At 50.3% G+C, this 24600-nt stretch overlaps 1 protein-coding gene across 4 annotated transcripts in view; it reads left to right on the top strand.

Moving 5' to 3' along the window:
* NRP2 (neuropilin 2) overlaps positions 1-24600 on the top strand; it is a 113831-nt gene that overhangs the window by 51543 nt on the left and 37688 nt on the right. For all 4 annotated transcript variants that reach the window (XM_011226558.3, XM_034655035.1, XM_002920498.4 and 1 more), the window contains exons 8-12: positions 8888-9032; positions 10154-10503; positions 12530-12674; positions 16844-16960; positions 19853-19993. In XM_011226558.3, the coding sequence (XP_011224860.1) occupies positions 8888-9032; positions 10154-10503; positions 12530-12674; positions 16844-16960; positions 19853-19993 (898 nt within the window). The remainder of the gene's footprint in view (positions 1-8887; positions 9033-10153; positions 10504-12529; positions 12675-16843; positions 16961-19852; positions 19994-24600) is intronic.

Below are 24600 nucleotides of genomic sequence, written 5' to 3' on the forward strand. Positions count from 1 at the left end.
AGAAACCACAAGCAGAAAACTACTGCTTTTGGTTTCACCAGCTATATTAATAACACCCCAAACATAGACATAGTGTTGTAAATACAGTATTAGAAGGATCACGTCTGTGTCTGTAATTATGTACACACGAGCCACAGGAAGGGCAGGGAGAAACACGGCAGGAGCTGGAGGCTCGAGGCCTTGGCCAGGACCCTGCTCACCTCAGAATTGTTGGTTTTGTGAGTGTACGCTGGACGGAACGAGGCCAAGGCTAGTGTCAGGACAGGGGGACAGAGGCCATTGCCCTTATATGTCTAGGCAAAAGGCCTCGTCTTCATTTCTCCCTTATTTGGTGAACGTGGGCATCTCCTTGTTGACATAGCCCTGGCTACCTGTTAGTCACAGTGCTGCTGGCCGCTCTGATGTATTTGGAAGAAATTTGGGCTCAAAGAGAGAGTCTGTGGGGGTGCTAAATATATCTTGATGGCCAGATTGAGGATGGGAGGGTGAGGACAGGGATGAGGTCCAAGAGTTTTCAGAATTGCCCTGTAATGAGTGGCAGAAATACAGTAAATAAGCTCGTGCCATTCATGCAGCGATGGCCTCCAAGGGGGTCAGAGAACCTCCAGGTACCCACTCATTGGCTTCAGAATGGAACAGAGTTTCAAACACTGGAATTGAAGCTCTTAGACAGAGTAATTTGCCCTGGGGACGTGGGGAACTGTGGAGTCCCCATGAAAGGCTCCTGGTCACGGGGCTTTGATCTCCAGGAGGATAGTCCCAGCAATCTGATCCGGGCCTTGCTGTCATCTTGCATCCAGAGGGAAGCCCGCTTCCTAGATCTTCAGTCTAGGGGTCTAGAGGTGTGCATTTTCCTGGAGAGCCTCCACCCTCGGACAGCCTGGCTTAGCACGCTCAGCTCATCGGTCTGGAGTTCGGGCTCCGTCCTAGAATACCAAGGATGTAGAGCTGAGAGAAGTTTCTTTGCGTTTGATTTGGCCACATCCCTTCCAAACATGTAAACACCCCCCTTCAAAAAATTCTCTGTCCTATATTTTTATTCTAAAGTAAAGCAAATCACTTTGAAAGCCATTGGAAAATTTAAAACCCTCCGCAAATTTGTCTGAGACTTAGGAGGATAGAGAGCGGCATCAGAAAACCAAACCCCCTAAATCAGTCGGCTAACAGAACCATGTGGCGTCTATTTTCAGATCTTCTTAGATGATGCATCATGTGACCCTGGAAATTTCTCTTAATAGCTCCGTGCCTCAGTGTTTCCGCCTGCCCAAACGGAATGGTGCTGTAGCTGGTGTTGGCAGGGCACCTTGGGATCTGTAGATGGAAGGCTCTCTGCAGATATAATTAATGTATTAGACCCACAAAGCTCTTCTTGAGCAGAAGCAAGTTATCAATTTAAAAAGTAACAAGGCCCCATGGGATATTTATCTGCCTCTTTTAAAATCATAGGTCTGGAAGGGACCTGATAAGTCATCCAGACCTCTCTCTGCATCTGATGGGTCCTGCACTCGAGCCGCCTCAGATAAACATTACACTTCTCAGTTTCATTCTTCTATTATGGGTGCAGTTATTCCTCCAATTAATAACTCAGAGTTTTGAAAAAGTACTTTTTTTTTTTTTTAACCTCCTGGTAGATGACTGGTTTCCCCTTATCCTTTTCATTGCAGTCTTGTTGACTGTATATAAGATTATGGCAGTGACTCAAGCTGTCAGGTGGGAATGAGCATCAGACTTCAGAAGTCATGCATCTGACTGCAACTTTGAACTGGGGTTCTATATATTCTGAAGAGGGCCGATGCCCTTTTGAAATTCATATCCCCCAGTTTTTCTGCCCCCTTCAGTTATAACTGAGAGGAATCCAGGGCCCTAGATAATTAAGTTTGTCCCTTATCCATTTGCCATGGGATGAGCTCAGACCTTTAGCCTCTCCACTTAGGAAGCCCAAGGGAAAATGTCATTATACATAAGCTTGGAACCTTTTCTCTATCAGGCTCCCGTGGCTGGCTTCACCCAACTCCCATGGGTGCTGAACTGTCTCTGGGAGCTGAGGCCAGCCTCCCTGGCGCTTATGGCCTTGATGCCAAATTCCCAGTGCTTTCCATCTCACTGCTGTGCACTGAGGCCAATAGGACAGAGCAAGTGAGCAGGGGGTTTCGAAGGGCACAGTGATCTTGCTTGGGCTGCAAAAATTCTCTTTGCCCTTACTCCAGCGTGCCTAGGTGAGCACTGGGGTGAACACTTCACCTGGTGGAAACATGGCTGTTTCCTGCTCTGTGATTGGCTGAGATTTTACTGGCAGAGGAATGCAGACAGGCTCAGGAGCCCTATGCCCTGTACCCTTTCGCACTCCCTTCTGCCCACCTGCAAGTTAAAGGCGCCTTCTCAAAAAATATGATGATGTCGCAAGAGGTTTTCAGTACGGAGAACCCTGCCGACCCAGTGAGACTGTCTGTGTTTCTCCCCCCACCTTTACAGGAGGACATTGGCCATTCCCTTCCATTGCTCTGATGCCACACTCTCCCCCACCCCATCTCTCCTCCAGCCCCAAATCCCTGAGCTTCCCTCCCCTTCCCTCCTCTGCTCATCTCCCTGGTGCTTTCCTGTCTCCAGTCCCGAAACCCTAATCCTGTTAGTATGCTATGTTCCAGGGCTCTACGTCTCGATGGGGGTAACATAATCCCGCAGTAAATCTAACGAGACCCACAAGGCGCACACAGATGGGATGCGCACATCCCACCCACCTCCACCCCCACCCCCAGGGAAGAAAGCGGCCTCCCCCGCCCTCCACCCCATGACAGGCTCCTGCTCCTCTGTCTTCTCCACACCAGCAGACCTGCTTGATGACAAAAACAGCCCTAAGTAAAGGAGCAGGAGACAGGAGGGCATCGTGGTCATAAATGAGCATTTGGTGGGTAGGGAACTTTCTCTGCCCTACCCCCATCCTTACCCTCCCTTAAATTCTCCCCCACTCTTCTCTCTCATATATGTATATGTATCCACATATATAGGAGACACATCCCTTCTGACTCTGTTCTGGCTAAGTTCCCACATCCACTAGAATGAAAGCAGCTTTATATATTAAAAAAAAAAAGATTATAGTCTTTAAAGAGGAGGAGTTTTAAGAGAGAAATGTTAGGGCCATGATTTACAAAAAAGAAAAAAAAATGTCCATTACATGAACATCATTTTCCCCGCGTGCAACAGCACCCCTACCCTGCCCCCCACCCCTTGCCTGTTTGGTGCAACAAATTAATTAAACAGGATGGCAACCATTGATTAACAATTTATTTTTATGTGTGGCCCCAGTGGCTGGTTTTAGAGAAAACGCGAGGGAAGGGGGTGGGAGAGAGAGGACAGGCGTTTGGTTCCGCTGCAAGGATGAGTCAGTTCAATTGTTTCTGAGAGAGATTTTTAAAATGTGCTACTGGTTTCCCCAGTTTCTGCCCTCTGCTCCTGCCACCTCTCTTTTCTGCCCGCTTTGTTCTCCTCCTCCTTGAGTGTCTGTGCCAAATAGATTGAAAAGGAGAACTTTGGATGCAATGAAACATTTATTAGTGGAGAGAAATATTTATTTTTTTAAAAAAAAGGAAGAAGACCGTCTCCTGCACAATTTCTACCTCAGGGCTCCAGCACTATATCGTCTTTGAAAAATTTCCTGCTTTCTTTGCAGTCCCTGGAGCTGGCCACGTTCAGATATTTACAGCAAAATAGGAATAAACCGTAGGTCACACCATAGGTAATGAAGAGACAGGCGTGTGCAGACTGCATACCGAAGCCCCACTCCAACGGGAGGCCGTGCCCGTAATGAGAGGCTGCATCTGTCGGTGGAAGGGCCCGCCTGGTGGAGGAAGGTTACAGCCAGCTCCCACCACGAGCCTGCCCCGTGTCCCTGCGCCAAGGAGCTCAAAGACTGTGATGGATGTGGAGCGGCCACACCATCCTGGGCGCCTCGGATGGCAGAGAGGACTGGTGTACGGGAGAGGGACTTAGGCTTGGCGGTGAACCCCCCTGCCCAGAGTCCTCCGAGGTAGGCAGGCCAACGCTCCTTGTTCTCAGCCGTGCTAGAGTCCCTGCCTATTCTTACAAGACTTACGGACAGGGCGGCAGGGACAGGTGACTGTGACAAGAAATGGGGTAGAAAAATAGAGAAAAGACCTCAAAACCATCCGGGATGCTATCTGGCTAGATGTTTCCTATTAGATCACATGTATTATCTTCTTTTATTTGGCGCGGTATGAGAGTCCATGCCTGGGGAGCTCATAAGCATGGTCACAACATGGGGATTTTTTTCTTTTGCTGGGTGGGGTATGTAGCTAGTCACCACACTGGGGTGTTGGATAGCAGCCAAGTTAATTGGCAGGTGCCCCCTCCCCCCAGAGGTGCAAATCAGAAAGTCTTTGAAGTGCTGCTGGTTTCAAATTCTGTCTTTCTGAAAATAAACCAGAGGTCTCAAGAATCAATTGGAAAGTGTTGGATTATGTTCAGAATTCAGCGAGGCACCAAATGGGTTATCCAAACCACTTTGTGCCCTGAACTGCTTTTTAAACTTGGTTTGCAGAGATGCATTTGAAGAAGTCTATGTGTTCAACATAAACACACACACACACATACACACACACACACAATTTAATAATTACATCAATCAACACCAACCTTAGCTCCTAAGAAAGCTAGAGACACCTTGAACATACTTCTCATTTTCTTTCGGGTGATCAAGCAACCATATTAGCATTTTGCTTTTAAAAATTAACAAAAATGTGTACCATCTGTGACATCCAGCTTTTAAAGCAGATGTTCCAGTGTGATCATCACGTTTGGTATATGTTTATCGGGGTGTACTGTACGCTGAGGACCCACTGAGGTTTCTTAGCATCATGGACACCTCACTCTCAAGTTCTGACCTGAAAATTTGGGGCCTTGAGGCGGGACTTGGGAGTCAGTGGCTTTCAGACCTTGAACCCTCCCCATCAAACAGAGACCCACGTGTTATGTGTGATGTAGCTTCCACTCTGACATTGGTCCTGGGTGTTGTGCAGGCATTGGAGCCAGTGGGGAGGGCTGGTAGACCTTGGTGTCTATCTGCAAGCCTCTATCAACTTCCTTTTCCTGAAGGAGAAACCAAGGTATCTAAGGATTATTGATTTGCCTATAATGATTCAGTGAGTCGGCAGGGTATAGGGAATAAAACCAATTTCCTGGCATCATTTCCCATGCACACAACCCCTTACCTTGCAATGCCTAGACTAGAAGCCAAGAATCCATCTCCGAGAATTTGATCAGAAAACATATGAAGGGTGATTCTGAAACCACAGAAGCATTGAGAAAGTCATAAAGATGTATAATATATGATAGCATTTCCCAGCTATAAATAGGAAGATGCAGGGAGAAAAATAGAGACCTGTAAATCCATGGGGTCAGGAGAAATAGAAACTGCTTAATATTTCATTAAAAATGGATTTTCATAAATTGCACTTTGATATCTTTGGGTGAAAGACAGTATGTAAGGACTAAGGTGTTGTTATTCATTACTTTTCATTATTAATAATTGGGACTGTTATCGAGCAAAAACATCAGCAAGGTGTGCTCCCCTTCTGAGTGGGGCACTCACCGTGTGTCCTCGGCACTCGCTGAAGTGTATTAAAACCCATAGCCCTCGTCCACCGAAGCACTTAGGCATGAAGGGACCCTGGACAATGAAAATGCCCTTTACAAAATGGGCACTGCTGGGGCAGGTCTAGTTGGAAACTCTTAGGCAGAAAGCCTTAAAATCTGGGGGCCAGAAAGGTCTTGACAAATCAGCTCATTTCATAGAGGAGGAAATTGGGATTCTGGGGGAGGTGGAGACATTTGCCCACACTGATGAGCTCAGCAGCAGCAGACTGTCTCCCCTGGCGCCTGGTTCAGTGGTGTTTGGGGGTGTTTTCCCCACTCTGCCACACTCAGAGTGAGAAGTGTATAAAGAGTTTAATAAAATAAGCCATCTCTCCTTCAGCCAAGGGTCCAGAGGGCAGGGGCGGATATGAGCGCAAAGTCAAGAGCACACAAGAAACCAAGAAGGAGCCAGGCTCAGAAACCCAAAGGACAGTTCAAGGCCGGGTTGAACCGGCGTCCGTTTGGTTCCGGGCTAGGGTAGGAGCAGAGTGAGCCGAACGGGAAGGCCGAATGACACTCAGCGGGGAGCAGCCCGGTAGGTAGGTCTCTCTAAGCAGAGAGACTGTGTGCTCGCCTCCCTTTCTGACAGCTGTCACTGCACCCAGAGATCCAGGGGGCTCCCCCAAAGCCTGGGACCATGTGCCGCCGTGGGAAGACCAGCCCCGTGGCCAGACAGGTACACATGCGCGTGTGTGCACGTCCCTGCCCACGTGCTGCCACACTCACGCCCGTGCCAGCCTCCCAAAGGCAGTCCAAAGACATAGTCATTTCCTCACTGAGGGGGGGAGGAAAGGTTCCTTAGTGTTGTCTGCCAAGGCTGAGAAATGAAGGGGTCAGATAAGATAAAATTGGATATTAAAAACACATGAGACGTGCTGTGTTTCTGAACGGTGCCGGCGTGGCGTGCGTGCTGTGGGTTAGCAGCTGTGTCAGAGTTCGCATCCCCTCGGCGCTCCGAGGATGCGTTCACGGGAAGAACCCGGCTCCCCGCCCCAAATGAACTCCTTAGCATCTGCTGATGCGGGCCACACACAGTCACCCTCACCATCCCCGGGGAGCAGGCCAGGGGCGGCCCCCCACGGCTCGCAGCACCCTCCCCAAATAAGCAAAGGGCCGCACTTGCTCCTTCCCTGCCAAAACAAAACAAAAAACAAACAAAAGCCTCTGCCTCATGCTGGATTCTAGAGAGCTGGTTAATCTCTTTCCCTGGATTCAATGCCCTCATTCCTTTCCTAAGAGCTGCGGAGCTCTTTCTAGGCTCCCGAGAACCCATGGAATGGGCATGGCCAGACCGGAGCCTTCCTGGGCCCTGTCCCCTGCCTTGGTCATCCTGCTCCAAGGTTCAGATCACAGAGGCTTGGGCCCCTCTCTCCCCCTTTCTGCATCAGCCTTCCCCCAGGTGCCTGACTCTAACCCTCTTGCCTCCTGTTTGCCTGGTCTTTCTTCCCTTGTTTTGTCTTCTCGCCCCTCTTTGTCCCCAGTCACTGTAAAGGAAGGAGCCAGATCAGACCTGGGAGTGAGGGGCGGTCAAGCAGTTCTGCCTCTTGCTCCCTGCAGTTAGCAAGGCAGCAAAGGAAGACCCTTGGCCTCGGGATGGGCGGGAGGCTCCCTAGTGAGGAGGGAGGGGGGGGGCAGGGGTTGAAACTGAGTATGGTGGGCCAGCGGGAACCTGTCTCCTCTCTTTTGCTCCATCTGTCTTAAGCAAGCCACTTCCCTGATCTGGTTGCAAAGGGTGTGATGTCTTTTACCCTTCACCCCCACCATCAGTGGTGTGCTTTTTAAGGGCTCTAATTTTGACCTCAGCAAGTGGGAAATATGGAGGGTTCAAGGTTGCCAAATGGCAGAGTTCCTAGTTACAGTTCATGGGAAAGAAAGGACCACGTTGTTAATTAGCTGTAAGCTGCCATGCAGCTCATTGCTGTTACCCAGAGCTTTCAAAGTCAGGATTATAAACACACATCCCTCAAGAGTAACCCCATCTCCATTCAGCCCAGGCTCGGGGACCTTAAGAACTCCAAGACTCTAGCCACCAATATAAACGCTGCAGATCTGTGAAAAGAGGTGAGAGCTAATGTAGGAAACCATAAGCCTGCAGCCTAAAAACATGGCAGGGGATTTGGATCCAGACAGACCTGAGCCTCCATTTTCTCATCACTAAAGCAGAAATAATAATACTTACTTCCCGAGGCGTTATAGATGCAGTTGTGTTTACATGGCGTCTGGTCAGGGGTTTGGGAACAGACCAGTCCCCCGACTCTGGTCCCAGCCCTGTCAGTGCCCACACGCCTGGCATGTTACAGATCTCATGAGCTGAAGTGCCCTCGAGTCGACTTGCAGATTCTCTTGGTTGTTACAGCTATGACAGGTCTGATTTAGAAGTGATGCTTGGTTGGTGGTCTTTCTCCTCCACCCTTAGCCAAGGAAACCAAGAGAAACTCACATACACTTGCTCCAGCTACTTTTTTTTTTTTTTTTTAATGGAGAGCACAGAAAAGCATAAGGTCCATATGGCAGTTATTGATTTGGGCCATCTGGTAAACTAGGACTTGCTCCTACCATGTTGGCTTAGAAGCTACTCCAAAAAGCCTTTCCTCCCCTAAGAGATGCACTGGTCAGATGGGGACAGGGATGGATTTCATTACAGTGTGGGACCACAGTGAGAGGAAGCCAGGGCAGGACTCTGAGAGACTGTCTGCAACCCTGACCCTCCAACAAAGACCAGACGGAACCAAGAAAGTGTTGATTGACATAGGGCCCCGAGGAGTAGATGGCACCCCCCACATTCTCCCCCGTTCACGGAGCAGGGGGGCCCCTAAGTAACTAACAAAACAACTATGAAGCACTTTATAAAAATACCCTGAAAAATATTCCTGTATGCCTGCACCGTGAGGGAGGGGGAGAATCAAGTTCAAGCTTGTGAGGTCCACTAGCCCTAGAAGACGACCGTCCTGCTCCATTTTTAAGGCGCCTTCTGCTTGCTCTCAGCCCAGAGGCAAAATTTTTCTTTCCTCTAAAAGTTTTTGTGAAGACCAGTTATTGTTTTCCAGTTAGAGCAGTGTGAGAAATTAAACTTTTTTTTTCATGGTGCTTCTAAAAAAGCCCCAAACAACAAACACACTGATTATTATAAGCTTGAGGGAAATAATGCTCAACAGAACTTTTGCACCCCCTTCAAAGGCTGGGTGAGTGGCCGCACCACACACAGATTTGGACAGTGGTTTCTCATCTGACGCTGCAGGTATTCCAAGCCAACAACGACGCAACGGAGGTGGTTCTCAACAAGCTGCACACGCCACTGCTGACCAGGTTCGTCAGGGTCCGGCCCCAGACCTGGCACTCAGGCATTGCCCTGCGGCTGGAGCTCTTTGGCTGCCGAGTCACAGGTGAGGGGGATCCCGGGGAGGCTGTGGAGTTGATTGTGTCCTGACTCTGCTCCCTCTTTCACCCCTCTGCAAATAGCATGATTGCACCTCGTGACCTTTCCAGAAGGCTCACTTTAGCCTGGAGCTCTGCTTAGCAGTATCTAATACACCCTGACTACAGATCTTGTCTTGCCGCATACCATTATCCGTGCATCTGCCACTCGCTCATTGGCTGCAGGAGTATTCTTGGAGGCCTGCTGTACAACAGGCCCCACTTTGGGAATGGAAGCGGACAGGGGAAGTGAACAAGCGGATGGGGTCTCTAACCATATGAAACTTTCAGGCTGGTGGGCAGCATAGATCGTAACCAGACCGACTACTGGATAGTTACAAACTGAGATGCATGTATGAAGGAGAAGAACAGCGTACTCAGAGAAAGAGTGGTGGAGGGGACCTAACTGACTATTGATTGGAAGTTAGGGGACGGACTTTCTGAGGATGTGATACTTAAGTAAAGGTTAGTCTGATGATGATGGAGGGGAACAGCATTTGGAGTGGCAGGAACAGCATGTGCAAAGGACACAAGGTAGTAAAAAGCTATGATAACACATGTGGAAGCAAAGACCTGACCCCCGGAAAGTTTCCATCCAGTTGGGCAAACAGTCATCCAGGAAACAACTGAGGGCTCAACTGAGCTCCGCTGCGCTCACTGCCCTGGGAGGCTCGAGGGGGCCCGGTGCCACCGGCAAGGATGTGAGGGTCGTTGGCTAACAGTGTGAGATGCTAGGTGTGCCAGACACTGTGCTGTGACCATTTACATAGTAACTGATGGAACCCTTACAACAGCCCCTAAGAGGTGAGTTCTGCCGCTAGCCCTCCTTCAGACCTGGATACACTGTGGTACAGAGCAGTTGAATCATTTGCCTGAGGTCAGGCAGCTAGTAAGGGACAAAACAGACATGGACCCAGGCAGTCGGGCTCCCAGTCTGGGCTCTTAACCACATTGCTTGAAATGCAAAGAAATCAGTGCTGGTTTCCAGCATGTGGCAGTTGGGTTCTTTCACAGCTCCCTACTAATGGGAGGTGGTGTCCGGTAAGCAGGGTGCCAGCCGTGAGCTCTTGTGTCTCCCTCCCCTCCACAGACGCCCCCTGCTCCAACATGCTGGGGATGCTCTCGGGCCTCATCCCTGATTCTCAGATCTCGGCCTCCTCCACCCGCGAGTACCTCTGGAGCCCCAGTGCTGCCCGCCTGGTCAGCAGCCGCTCTGGTTGGTTCCCCCGGACCCCTCAGGCCCAGCCAGGCGAGGAGTGGCTTCAGGTGGACCTGGGAGTGCCCAAGACGGTGAAAGGCATCATCATCCAGGGGGCCCGTGGGGGAGACAGCATCACTGCCGTGGAAGCCAGGGCGTTCGTGCGCAAGTTCAAAGTCTCCTATAGCCTAAATGGCAGAGACTGGGAATACATCCAGGACCCCAGGACCCAGCAGCCGAAGGTAAGCCATTCCTGGAAGACTCCCTAACCCTACCTCAAACAGGGAGGTTAAGTTTGGGGGTGCTGACTTCCTAACTAGACAATCATCACCAGACCCCCTGTATTCTAATAAACAAACATTAGCTGAGATTACTTGGTGCCAGACACAGCTAAATGCCGTATTTTAATCCTTCCACCATCTTTACAAGGAGGATACTTTTGTCACTCCCGTATCACTCCCATGACAAAAGTGAGGCTTGGTGTCACCCCCGGGGTCACAGTGTATGCCTGTGGAGAGCCATGATTCAGACACAGTTTGAGTCCAGAGCCCAGACACCTACCCACCACCCTGCACTGCCTTTCTGTCAAGTTTGACACCCTTTACACCCTCTTTCAGATGACGTTTCCTTGGAATTGGCCAGACGTCCAAAGGGGATGTAGTTTTTGGAGGCTTAAGTATAGAAACTAGGGGATTACTTCCCAAAACAACTGTTTTTTTTAATGTCACTGCACTCCTTTGTATTTTCCCAGTCTGGACTCTGCTTAGATCTTTCCCACCTCTTATACTGAGGCTGGGAAGGCAAGAGAAACTTCCCAGGCCAGTAAGGGTCAGCCCTCAACGCTGGGTATGGAGGAGCCCCCAGCAAGGGGAAAAGACATCATGCCTGTCACTCTCCAGGTCAACCTCGGGGGGAGTCAGGCGTTCTGATCCTAACTGCTGAGTTACCCTTGTTTTCCTCAGAAGAGCAGGCCTCTTTTACCAAGGAAGGGGGAATTTTATGACTGTTTGGTCCCCTTGTCTCCGCAAATGTTTCCATTCTTAATACAGAGGCACGGCCTGGGTTGGAGGCTTTGCAATGCTGATGTAAACACCCAGCTCACAATTTAGGGGCCTGGAAAGGCTCAGAGCTTGGTAACTGGAAACTTCAGTGGACAGGCAGAAGTTGGACCATGGGTTTTCCTGGGGAGAGCTGACCCTGGCTCTTCTTGACTGCTCTGGGAGCCTGGGAAAAGAGATGATCTTAGTCTAGGGCCTGCCCTCCCCGTGACAGTGCCCCCTTTTGGAATTGTGGGCATCCTGCAGAGGAGGTGGCCCTGCTGCAGTCCTCAGTGCTGATCAGCACAGCCCCTGGCTCGTCTCCTCACCAGCGTCGCCCCAAAGCAGTGGCTCCCACACGTGCTCCGGGTTGGGTCCCCCACCTGGCTTGGACGAGGACAGCCTCACTGTCCTCAGTTCATGTCCTGGGGCCCTAGGTGAGCTTTGTTTTGACAGAATTGGCTCTGCTAAACAAAGCTTTGGGGAACACGGTCTCAGACCATCCATGTGTGATGAGAGGATGTTGTCATTAGCCTAGAGAAGAGGATGGTCCCTCCACCTGCATCTTTCAGCGACCTGGGAGCTGTCAGTCAGCTGGGGCTTTCTGCATCTAGACTTTCAAGCATTACAACAAGAACCTCTTCTTCTTTTTTTTTTTTAAGACTTTTATTAATTTATTTGAGAGAGACAGAGAGAGAGAGAGAGCACGAGCAGGGGGAGGGGCAGAGGGAGAGGGAGAAGCAGACTCCCCGCTGAGCAGGGAGCGTGACATGGGGCTCAATCCCAGGACGCCGGGATCATGACCTGAGCTGAAGGCAGACCCTTAACCACCTGAGCCACCTAGGTGCCCCTACAACAAGAACTTCTAAGACAATGGGCAAAGCAGCCTAAAATTCACTTCTCTTCCCTCCAGCCAAGTCCATTCAGAGCCTAATTCTTTCCCGAGTCCACAGCCTCCAGTCCCAGGATAGAAGGCAGAACCTAGCAATTGCCACTTTTATTTGCTCCCTCTTTTCTATGTTTCTGGGACCCTAACCATCTTCTAAATGAATCAAAACTTTTGTCTGAGAATGGAGCTCTTCTGGGTTGTAATGTCTAGTGAGTCAACTGTGAGACTGCCTTCTGGATGGATGTGAGGGGCAGAGAGGAGAAGGGGAAGGAAAGGGAAGAAGGGGAGGGGTGGGGAGGTGGTCCCACAGAAGAAGGACTGAGTGGCCTGTCTCCCCTGCAGCTGTTTGAAGGGAACATGCACTATGATACCCCTGACATCCGAAGATTCGACCCCGTTCCGGCACAGTACGTGCGGGTGTACCCTGAGAGGTGGTCTCCAGCAGGGATTGGGATGCGGCTGGAGGTGCTGGGCTGTGACTGGACAGGTAAGGCCTGCTTTCCCACTCCAGGTCTCGCTCACTTGGTCATGTGACCCTGGCTTCCGGGGATGCCCTGGGAGGAGGTCAGCCCATGATATCGTGGATGGGCAGAGAGGGCAGCCCTCCCCGGTGAAGCTCTGTCAGCTCGAAACCCTACCCACCCCAGGCCCTGCCATGATCTCCTGCCTCAAACCATGGGCACTGCAGCCTCAGGACTGGGGACAATTTCTCAAGGGATGTGCTTTGTCTTTTTTAAAGGATCATTTCAGTTCCCCAACCCCAGTCTCTCAAAAACAAATCATAACCACACACCACCCACCCAAATTCAATTAGACCCTGACTCTTCAGGCCAGAAGGCTGTGGCTGTTGATTTAGGGGAGAAAAAACCCCCTCATGATAATAAAGTAATCGGTTTATGTCTGAATCTGGCCTCCAGATGTCAATGGCTAAGAGACTTCATTTTCATTTCGAAGCCACATCTGTAAAAGGCATTTATTTGCTCAGGAGGGACCCTGTTGTAGGGAAGCTGACGGGAGTAGGACTTCTTCCCCACGAGCAGCAGGAGTCTTGCTCCTTCCTCACCTCCCACCTCACCCCGCCACCCTTGGCGGCCCAGGCCCAGGGAAGACCTCTCACTCTCCTTAATGCAGATAAGGCCCACTGCGCATGCCCACCCTCCCTGCTTCCGGGACGCACCCTTTTCTTCTGAGTCAGGCCCCAGCCTTCCTCTGGGCGCCTCCTTGGGCAGAGCTGGCGCGAGATCTCACCTGGAACTGGCTCACTGCCCTCCGAAAGGAGCTCAAGGGAGCCACCCGAACCCGGTGCCCGCAGGAGCAGCAGACAGGCCGAGCTGCCCTGCCTCTGTCCACCAGGCCCCCAGGTCTCTCCATTTTCCTGTCTGTGCCGTGCGGGTATCAGAAAGGATAATAAGGGCAAGCCGGAGAAGTGCTTCTGGCACCTGGGGGGGAGCATGCTGCCTGTGTGCTGGCCCCGAAGGCACAGAGGAGGAGCCCCATGGAGGCACGCAGGCTGGATCGGGCCCAGATTAGCCTCTCACACCTTTGGATTGAAGGCAGCCCCAGCGAACACATTTTAGTGGAAAGACACTCGACTCCCCATCAGGTAGGGGAAAGGCCAAGTTTCCCTGCAGCCCGCTGAATGTAAGACACCTGTCTGCTTGCAGATGTGGAAAACTGCCCCTCCAGCAGTGAGACAAGCTGGCTTCATTCATGGCCTCTTCGAAATCAAACAGTTAGAGCTGCAGGGGACCCAGGAGCTTCTGGGCCAGTGGCTTTCAAACATTTTTGACCATGATCCACAGTTTAAAATAAATTTATATCACAATTCACTCGGCTTGCAAGCACACACTCCCATGGTGCGTGCATAAGGGTTATGGTGTATTTAGTGCCGGACCCTGGGGACAGATCGCCACGTACAAGGGTTGTTATGAGGATTCAGTGAAATAATGGATATAAAGTACTGAGACTGCTGCCTGGCACCTGATAAACCTGTAATAATAAGTAAACACAACTGGAACAAAAGGTCCCCAGATCAGTGCTCATTTTCCCCATGTGAGCACACTCTGACATATTATAGTCCAAATTCAAAAATGCTGGTCATGACCCATCACATTGATTCCACAACCTACTAACGAGTGTGGCAAACACTTTGGGAAAAAAAAAAATCACAGATCTAGGCCATCATCTCTATCACAGATGGGGAAACTGAGTCCCAGAGAGAGGAAGCTACTTGTCAGAGGTCGCTTAGCAGGCTGGGGGACCGACTCCTACTTCCCTCCTCGGCCCTGCCCGTCTGCCGTGGCCTCTCCCAGGCTGGCCCTGCTTTATGACCAGCTGGACGGTTGCTAATGTCCTTTTCCTCTTATTGCTCCCCTGCCCCAGCCTGGCCCAAATTACCCTGGCGATGGTCAGCAACAGGTTTCTCATTTCAAAGTCCTGCCTGGCCATTCCGTGGAAGATCAGAGTTGGGGTTTCTTAGCCTCCACCCAGCCTCCTTTCCTTTGAAGTTGCTGACATCTGGTTTCAATCGCAAAGGGAGCATTGCAATTTGATGGGCAGTTACCCCTGAGCTCCCAGTAAAGCGCAGTGGACACGGCCTGCCTTCTTACTATCCTTCACACTACAGGTCCTCTCCTTGCCTCCTCAGCCCCCTATGCCCCTGGATTTAATGTGATCTTTACCAGCCAGCTACCTAACCTCCCCACAAACTGCTCTTGTAGGCCATGTGGCTTTTTTGCTCTTCAAATTCCCATTCCTTTCTGCGATGCGTCCCTGGTTCACTCCGTTCTGACCCCAAAAGGAGAGCAGGAAAAATAATAGGGCTGGCCTGAGTCACGGCAGCTCAATAATTTGACAGGGCTGGTTCACCTGTTAGTTTGTTTGCGTTCCAAATGATTACTTCTTGCTTTGCTGCCCATAGTTTGCTTTACAATTGAGTTTGAGATTCGATGACACAGTGACAAATTTGAACTTACAAATTAGGACGCTTCGAGGTTATTTGCTATTTACTGTGAGCAAGAGGCAGACACGGCAAAGGGAAGTATGAAAGGTTATGTGCGTCGTATTTAATAGCAGAAAGATGGGAAGTCGACCGTGAAAAAGCTATTCAGCGTATTTAGCAATTTCCTTCAGCTCCTGGCTTTATTAAATGGTATCCTGAAGTGTGCCTGACAAAGGCGTCTAATCACGTACAATAGTGCAAAGGAACATGTATAGAAATGGGAGGAACAATGCACAGCTTATTCGGCGAGTCTCTCGTTGGAGGGCAACCTGGGATGAAGACCCCACCCCACGAGGCACGGACTTGAAGCCAGTTACCAGAACCCCTCCTCGCCCCACCCAGGGCCTGACTCATCGTTTCATTCATTTCATAAATAGTTGCTGAATGAATGACTGGCATGAGCAAATAGACAAGAGAATGGATGGGTGAGTGCATCACCTGGAGCCTAGGTCAGAACTGACTGCCTGCAGCCAGGTTTGGCTCCGCCAAGTTTTGCGACATGCTCCTTGTTACAATACTCTGAACAAGTTGCCAACGTTGACAAGTCTAGAGACCTTCCATGGGAATGGAATTGTCTTCATGTTAGGAAAAAAAAATTTTTTTCCAAGTTCTGGCCACATTGGGCCGCCTCCCCTCAGGCCTTCAGTGTGCTGGGCCAGTCTTGGTGGCCTCCCTTGAGTCAGGCCTGCAAGATGTCCTCTGCCCCCTTATATCCCGCACTTAACTCTCCCCAGCCCCCAGCCAGCCGTCTGGCTTCCAGTAGCTGCTTGCGTCCGGGAAGCATTTGAATTTGCCACACCCTGACCTAAAGGCACGGCCTCAATTACTTCCACCAAGTGGAGTCTGAGTCCTTTGAGTCCGTATTCCTTTGGGTCCAGTTTTGTGCAAACAGGAACGACAATGGCTGGGGTCACACCTCCCCAGCTGTCTGGCTTCACTCATGGCTTTGGCTGTTGCGCTTCTGATTATCTTGTGAGAGGTGGGCCCCCTCGGTCAGTTAACTTTGGTTAAAAAAGTTCTGTCTGAGTCAGAGAAGGCTGAAAAGAGAAGTCTCTTCCACGTAAGAGCAGGGTGAGCTGGCCAGGAAGGCACGTCAGCAGCCGCCCGAGGGGCAGTGCACAGGAAGCTCGCGTCACTAAGCACTGAGACTGTGTCCAACCGTTTGGGATGGGCACCACTTTGTGTGTGAGTGTGTGTGTGTGTGTCTGTCTGTCTGTGCGCGCATGCACGCGTGTTTATCACCCACTCTTCTGTCTTAAACAGAACACCCAGGGCACGGGTTAGCCTGCCTCGGGGTGAGCTCCGCCCACGTCCATCACGGTCCCACCTGGCCTTTTGTGCTGGCCGCAAGGCCTCTGCTGTGGACTTTGCGGCAGGGACGTGGGTTTGTGTCCCTGCCTCTATTGTGGCTGTTCTGCAGCTTGGGACTCTTCTCGTTCAACTCAGGCAATGCTCCTGACTTCATGGACAGACACAGAGGTGACTCCAGGTGTGTGTGTGTGTGTGTGTGTCCATCTTCATTCGTTATCTTTTCTTCCTCCTTTAAAAGCCCACACTTAGACAGGAAACTGAGTTAGGGGCATCTTCCTCCTGCTGGGTTTCAATGAAGACTGCTGCGTGCAGCATTCACTCCCCCTTTCTTTGCCTTTACGCAGACTCAAAGCCCACCGTAGAGACCCTGGGGCCCACTGTGAAGAGCGAAGAGACCACCACCCCATATCCCATCGATGAGGAAGCCACGGAGTGTGGGGAGAACTGCAGCTTTGAGGATGGTGAGAAGGGGTTGGAGTCATAGCTCATCTGGGATGGCACGGTGCCAGCAGTCAGAGGCGGCTGGCCTGTGGCTGGGGCAGGGACCTGGACGTCCCCTGGTCTGAGGTCAGGGAGGTGTGGGTAGTCAAGGGCTTGGGGCAGTGGCCATTTACAACCAATATAGAAACATTCAGATACTGGAACAACCAACCAGGACAGCCTACAGGCATGGACCTACTGGTCATCAGCTGAGACAAGGCTCTATCCAGAGAGAAGTCTCCCTTTCTAGCCTTCACTTGGAACATTAGAATCCTCAGACTTTTTGTACTGAGCTATGTCTCTGCCGTAGAGTCAGGTGAAGATCTGGCGGTCATCAGGGTGACGTGGCCCATGGAGCATGGCAGTCAGGTTAACTCAGCAGTAAACCATTCTGTGACCGTGTTTCCCTGTGTCTTCACCCACTGCTGATTGAGAAAGTGTAGTAATCATGGCTCCAGAAAATGGCACATCCCATCCTCCATGGGAGTAAGCACAGGTCAGTGACAAAGGCAGGGATGTGCAAAGGCACTTCAGCCCTTCCTTCAGATCCCAAGGCCTCCTCATTCCAGATCAGCCTCTTCACGTGGAAGCTCTGGATCACCTTTCTTCCATCTTCTGAACGCATCCAAGTGAGATAAAAACAATAATTGGCAGAGCCCAAAAGTACGTCACCTTACCAAGTATGAGGACATTCCTAACAAACCACAAATTTTGGAACACCTGGCATTTTTGGCTAGAATTTAAGGCTTGACAGCCTCCATTTACAGTAAATTACTGATCCTTATTAAACGTTCATTAGACAAAATGAGGGAAGATTGGTGGAGAGGCTTGGGGAGACTTAGAGAGACTTGGTGGAGACACAGCATCGCACGGACTCAGTAGGTAGATGGCGCAGTCTGTTGGGGCCCCGTGCGCGTGTGCGCCGACCCCACTCCGCTGATGGAGTGGCCAGCTCCAGAAAATGGCTACAGAGGAGAATGGGAGGGAAGCCAAAAATAAATGCTGAAGTTGTGCGACTGAAAAATGATAATTTAATGCATATGCTTTTAGGAATGTGCTTTTGTATATTGTGTGGGCGGGGGGACACTATTGGTCAGGGTTAGTTGAATACAGGATTCTGACATTTTAATGAACTTGTTTTTGTTTTATGAAGAGGAGAAGGAGACTTGGAGGCTCTTCCAAGACACGTTGAAGATAGTTTGCAAGCTCACGGTGGAATGCATAGGGAGTTAATATATGGTATTGGATTAACAGAGTTAGCTTGGTGGAGGGCAGGAGGGGGGGCTTCTAGCTAAATGGCAATCCAGAGAAAAATTTAAGAGTTCTTCTGTAAACTTTCAGAAGTATAATGTAATTTTCCCGTTTATAGTGGTTTGTTTCATTTGAGGTTTCTTTGGTGGTTCCTCCCTTTTTTTTTTTTTTTTTGCAAAAGGTTTCTTTGTGGAATTTGGTTCCTGAGATAGAGTATGCGTGTAAACATGAGAGAGGAATTATGGTATATTGAATTACTCCATATTTTTTAACGGAAAAATAGAAATTCAGAAATTGTTGGGAGAAGGGGGGTGAGGGCTAAGGGCTGACTTTTCCAAGCCACAGGTTGATGCTTCTGTAATAGATTCCATGTGTTTCTTCTCGACTCAAGCTGACTTTGGCCAAGGGCGGGCAAACATGAAATACTCTCTCTTGGGAAGGGGAGGCACAACCAGGGCCTGGTGGCAGTCTGCCTCCGTGGCTGGCAGTGCCCTTCCCCTCACCCCCCTGGTGTGAGCAATTAGTTTCCACCAGTCTGTTGTTCCCTTTAGACTTCCTAACCTGCATTCTAGGCCTTCCCCACGGAAATTCCTCTCTGGGAACCCTGAGAAGGGAAGTGAGAAGGCCAAAGACCCCACTTCCTCCCTGCTACTAGCATTAGCCAGCACTTTTCCGCTGTCTCTACGGCCACTGCCGGCAAGCATCCAAATTTGGATTCCTGTTTCCTCTTTCCCCCACCTCTACACCCGCCCCCACTTAATCACATATTTGGCACCAGCTCAGACAGGATTTTTAGAGCTGAGTGGAGCCTCCAAACTCTTTGGGTTCAGTCTTCCAGCTTAGACAGGTGGGCAACCAAGGCGACGGGACGAGCCGTTGTGCGGTCACTGCTGACATGTCCGTGAGGAAGGCGTTTTCTCCTGCCCCTGGGCTCTCGGCCCACAGGCACTTGGTGCCATATGACATGATTTTTTCTCCTGGTCAGTGCTGAGCTAGGCGGCCAGCAGCTCTGGCCCCTCGTTCTGCCCTACCCATGCCAGGCGCCCACCTGGCAGTGCCGCCCCACGGGGATGCCGAGCTGACCTTGTGTCCTGGAACAAAAGACCTATCACAGGAGGTGAAGGGGGAACAAACAAGCCTTCCTTGTTTCAGAGCTCACTCCCCCCTCCCTGGCCAGCACCTCCCCGGCACGTCAGCCTCTCGGGATGCTAATGGGCTGCCCCATCACTTGTGAGAGCCAGGTTGGCAGGAGCCAGCCTTCCACGGAGGCACTGGGGAGACATTCTTCTCTGGTACTTAGGGAACAGCAATTTTCACATTTGTCTGCTCTCTGAGGTGGACAGAAGAGTGTGATTAGAGCCTGAAGCCATTTGGTGGCCTCATTTATAATTGCTTACTATGGGAACCACTGGCAGACTTGGCTTTCGTGCCTGGGAAGGATGAGACCAAAGGCTGACCCGAAAGCCAACGATCGCCAAGATGAGTTAAATGAATAAGCAAAGGGAGCCACTTCTTTCTCTGCCCTTCACTTAGGCCTTGCCAGAGCTTTCAATAGCACCGCTGTGGCTGTTGTCCGAACCCAGTTCATTTGCCTTCTTTGGGTTCTTTTTTCCCCCTTTCAGACAAAGATCTGCAGCTCCCTTCAGGATTCAATTGCAACTTTGATTTCCCCGAGGAGCCGTGTGGTTGGATGTATGACCATGCCAAGTGGGTCAGGAGCACCTGGACCAGCAGCTCCAGCCCCAACGACCGGGTGTTTCCAGGTAAGGCAGCGGCAGATTCAGAGAGGAAAGAGTTAAGGCTAGCCTGCTGCACATCTCCCAGCCCCAGATTCCTTGACAAGCGTCATAACTTCCCACCACAGAGCAGTCCTCGGCTCTGTGCCCACAAACCACCACGGTCTTTGCTCACAGCATCACCCTACAGAATAGCTGGTTCGTGATTCCTAGCCCTGTCTTGTGAATAACAGTGCAGTCCGGAAGCCAGGAGGCAACAAGAGAGGCCAAGAGGAGAGAAAGAAAAGGAAGAAAGGAAGAGCAGTTGCGAGGTTTCAGGAGATGGGATGAGCCGGTGTCCCCTTGTCACCATAGCTAGCACTCCCGGCCGACATCACAGAGCCTCTTGTCAACTCCAAGCTGGCTCTTGTTCCTAAAATGCCTCCTTAGGAAACCACTGGCCTCCAGCCCGACTGATACTTCTCTGAGAGTATCATCACGTTGGTAGCAAACCAAGCTGAGGGTCCAAAATGCTGCCACGCCCCTGGGATCTAGCAGAGCCGCCTGGCACTCGGCTCCTGGAAGAGCGTTGCTAGAGGACAGTCCTTGATATAGAGTTCAGCTGCCCTTTCCGAGTGCCAGATGTGGGCAGCCTCTCCGGGCACTGCTGATGGAGAGGGCTTGCCTGGAGCCCTCCTCAACCTGCGGAAGGAGGCAAGAGGCATGTCCTCTGTCCACCGTAGCGTGCATTTCCTGCAGGATTCTGGTCAGCGTTTAACCACCAAGTCTCTGGGGATGGGGAAAAAGAGAAACCCTGCCTTGTAATGTTGGCCACTTTCAGTGGCGTCAGTACTCCCCCTGTGGTTAAGCTACCGACACGACAGGACCAGAGGCAGAGGTGGGAAGTACAAACAGCATTAGATCGTTTTCTGCCACCGGAGAGCTCGGGTAGATATGAATGACTTCAGGAGCATAGAGACCGGCAAGATGTGTTCAAATACTGAGCAAGTGTTGAGTTTTGAGAATTTATGATCTTTCATTTCTAATGTAACTTATTTAATGGTAACTTTATGTCATTTAATTTTTAATAATGACTGGGCTTAACAACTGCCTCGCAAAATTCCAGAAAATTTAACCGCTGGCTCTTGCAAGCCAGCACACATTGGCTCTGGCACACCATGCAATAGGTTTTCACTTTTCTGCACCCCTGGCCTGGACCTCAGAGCCCCATAAGCATCTGAGAGCAACAGGGTCCGTTCTGGAAATTAGTAGATCAAATGTTGCCTGACTAGAGAATAATAGGGGAATGAGGGCCCCCCTTCTGCAGGGTTCCCCAGAGCTGCTCTGCTGCCCCTCAACCCCAGGGGCTGGCGGTGTCCCCTGTCCCCAGGGGACGGCCGTGGGACAGATGCCAGGAGAGCTTTGCTGGCCGGCCTCCTGACACAGCCTGCACTTGCTTTCCTGGCGGGTCACAGCATCTGCTCTGGAGAAAAACATTTTCATATTTCAAGTGTTTATCTCTTCAGCATTTGAGTGCTCGGAGAGATTAATATCTGAAGATCACCGTGGCCTCGGGCTACAGGAGAGTACACTTACCCTCGTCCCAGCCTTAATCACCCTCCCCCCTCTCGTTCACTGCAATAATGTTTAATTAATATAATGAGCCTCCTGCACGTTGGAAAAAAAATACTTATTTTTATAACCCAGCCTGGATTTTTCATTTCATTTCCTCTCCTTTGAGACCTGGCCCAATTAATTGGTTGTTTTTCCCAACCTCCACTTTGTATCCGAACATAAAGAAGGTTTGTGGGGGATGCGCCAGCGTGTGTAGGCCTAGTGTGTACTTATGGGTTATGTGTGCGTGAATGTGTCAATACGTGTGTTTCTTTCTCCAAGTGTTTGTGGGTTTTGCATGTGTGTGCAAATGTCATGCATTCTATGTGTAGATGTTTGTGTGTCTGAATACGTGCGTGTGTTTGTATGCATGTTTTACATGTGAACTTCTGTGTGCTTGTGTGTGTGTGTGTGGTTGAGTGTGTTTGCAGTGTGTGTGCATGAGTGTCGTGTGCATGCACGTGCACTGCGTGAGGTGGGTATGAGGGTGGCTTGGCAGAGGCGCTCTGAATGAAGGGACATGGGTGGCACGGGTTGGGGAGGCTTACTGGTTCTCATTCAGCCACCGTCTTAGGTTCTCCCTAAAAATTCGGCCTTCTCCCTTGCACTCTTCTGCGCAGATCTGCTCTCGGCGGCCAGCCCTGTCCAGGCTACAAGGCCACCAATTAGCAAGTGACACTTCCTAGAGAGCTGCGGTTACTCTCCATCTGAGCCTGGCCTTGACCTCTGTGCCCGCTCACCTCTGCCTCCTCCTGATGCAGGCCTCGCCCTCACCTCAGTGCCCCTTCCGCCACCCTGGCTACCGGTTGGAAATTCTAGCTCTTGTCCTCATTCCAGTTGATTCATTACACCCTGCGGTTTGGGAGGGCTTTTCAGAGCGAGCTCGCAAAGCGGGCAGAGTTCCAACCGTTGGCTGGATGGATGGGGACAAAAAGAAAATTAGGGCCATAAGGAACTGCTCCATCTAATGTTGTTTCTCCCTAAAGATATTGAGAAGGAAAATAATTATTTTCCTCTTCCGGAAGAATCCCTGAAGTTCGAAAAAGTGGCACTTGTAACCTGTCTCCAGAAAACAAAATCGTACTGTTGTTCTCAGAACCGTTCCGTCTATCCTCAGATGATTTTAAAAAGTCACTTGCTGTATTTGCCACTTTCCTTCTCCTTACAAAGCTCGATATGGGGCTTTAAGCAGGGGAGGATAGAAAGCCCTTTCTGTTCAGGGTGGTCCTTTCTTTAAAAAAAGGGGGGGGTGCCCGAGGGGAGCAGTTGGGAGACAGGAAACAGCTGTGCCCGATCAGGGGCAGGGCAGACGCTGGACCTTCCCGGTCAAACCCAAAAGCCCTGTGTCCCCCACACTTCACCACTCCGCAAAGAGGAGGCACTCTTTAAGAGAAGTGTGCCATATGTTTTATCCCCTTACTGGAGAGCTGAGCAGAAGTAATTGCATGTAGGAAAGGAGGTGTCTCCTGCGAGCGTGGAGGGCGTCGGGATAGCCGAGGGAGGAGGAAGGGACGGCAGAAGAGCCATGTTGAAATATCACACACAGCCCCCTTGCTCAGAAGTGTCTGTGGAAACAACTTACATTCCTTAGATATTTTCTGATTTAGTTCTTTTCTCATGTTTTGTTTTGTCTTTTTTTTTTTTTCCTTTTCCTTTCAAGTCAGCAATTAGTTCTGTTCTTTTGGCCTGTGGTAAGAGTTGCTCAAGGCTGACAAGACACCCACTGGTTTCATGCCACTGTTTTTGTTTTTCGAGATAGTCTTTCAAGCCACTCAGAATCCCTTCTTTTCGCTCTTTGCTTGTGGCTTAGAAGCCTGGAGTGTGCTCACACCAGCCCCTGGGGACCCTGTCCCGAATTCAGTGACCTCTGCTGGGCGTAGAGGAGCCAGCCCCACGTCCTCAGAGAAGCCACTTTGCCTTTTCTCCAGAGCTACAACCTCACAGGAAATGTCTTCCCCTGTGGGAGCCGTAGTATTTTCTAGGGAAAGTCTCAAGTGTGATGAGCGTAAACCCAGTGATGAGGATGGTCAGATTCATGTGTTTCAGGGACAAGGTAAAGGCTCAGATGCTGTGGTGAGTCCGCGTGTCTACAGCTGCACGTGTAATGTGGTAGCCACTAGCTATTGTAATTTTAGTTAATCACAATTAAACATTTCGGGGCTTGGTGGCCAGGGACTTGATGGCACAGAGGTAAACTGTGGCCATCGTCATGGGATTGTCTTGGTCAGACTGGGTAGGCATCTTTTGGCATTGACGTGTGCATGATCTCTGGGGACCTTGCTGATGCTGGTTCTGCACAGAAGGGGCCGAAGGCAGTGTAAATCAAGAAGGAAGGAATTAGGTGGATGTGCCTTCTCTGTGGTCCCTTGGTGGGAGTGTCCAGTGTCATCGTGTCATTCAACCTCGGGGAGCAACCATAGTAAGGTAAGCAGGTAACACAGCATTAGATAGGGTAGGAACTATTTCATTTGACCAAAAAAAAAGTAAATACTAAGTAATACCAATAATAGTAATAACAGTGGCAGTAATAATAATAGTTAGGATTACTATTGTTATCATTATTGTCAGGAATGAGACAAGAAGACTAGAGAAAGAGCGTACCATGGCAGGTCAGTTTCAGAATTCTCAAGCGTGGGGCATCCCTCCACGTGTGTTCTTTTCTTCGTTTCCTGACCTCATGAAGCATGGTTACAGTATTACTTCATGTCAATAACTCCAAATCGTGGAAATGGTATAAAGGAAACAGGCAGGCTGCTGACTGGCTCAGCTGGTAGCGCGTGCGACTCTTGGTCTCGGAGTTGTGGGTTCAGGCCCCGCATTGGGCATGGAGCCTACTTAAAATTAAATAAATAATAGAAAATAAAAATGAAATTAAAAAAGTAAAGAAAACCGGCCATGCCTACTCGTAACAGTACACCATTATGAAAAGACGGAGTTTTGGCCGCCTAGCACTTGCATGTTTATTGGATTGAGAAAACAACCTTTACTCTGGATTCAAAAACAAGCTCAAGACAAAGAAAACAATGTTCCGAAATGTTCGA

This window comes from Ailuropoda melanoleuca, chromosome 2 (genome assembly GCF_002007445.2).
Source record: "Ailuropoda melanoleuca isolate Jingjing chromosome 2, ASM200744v2, whole genome shotgun sequence".
Lineage (NCBI taxonomy): Eukaryota > Metazoa > Chordata > Mammalia > Carnivora > Ursidae > Ailuropoda > Ailuropoda melanoleuca.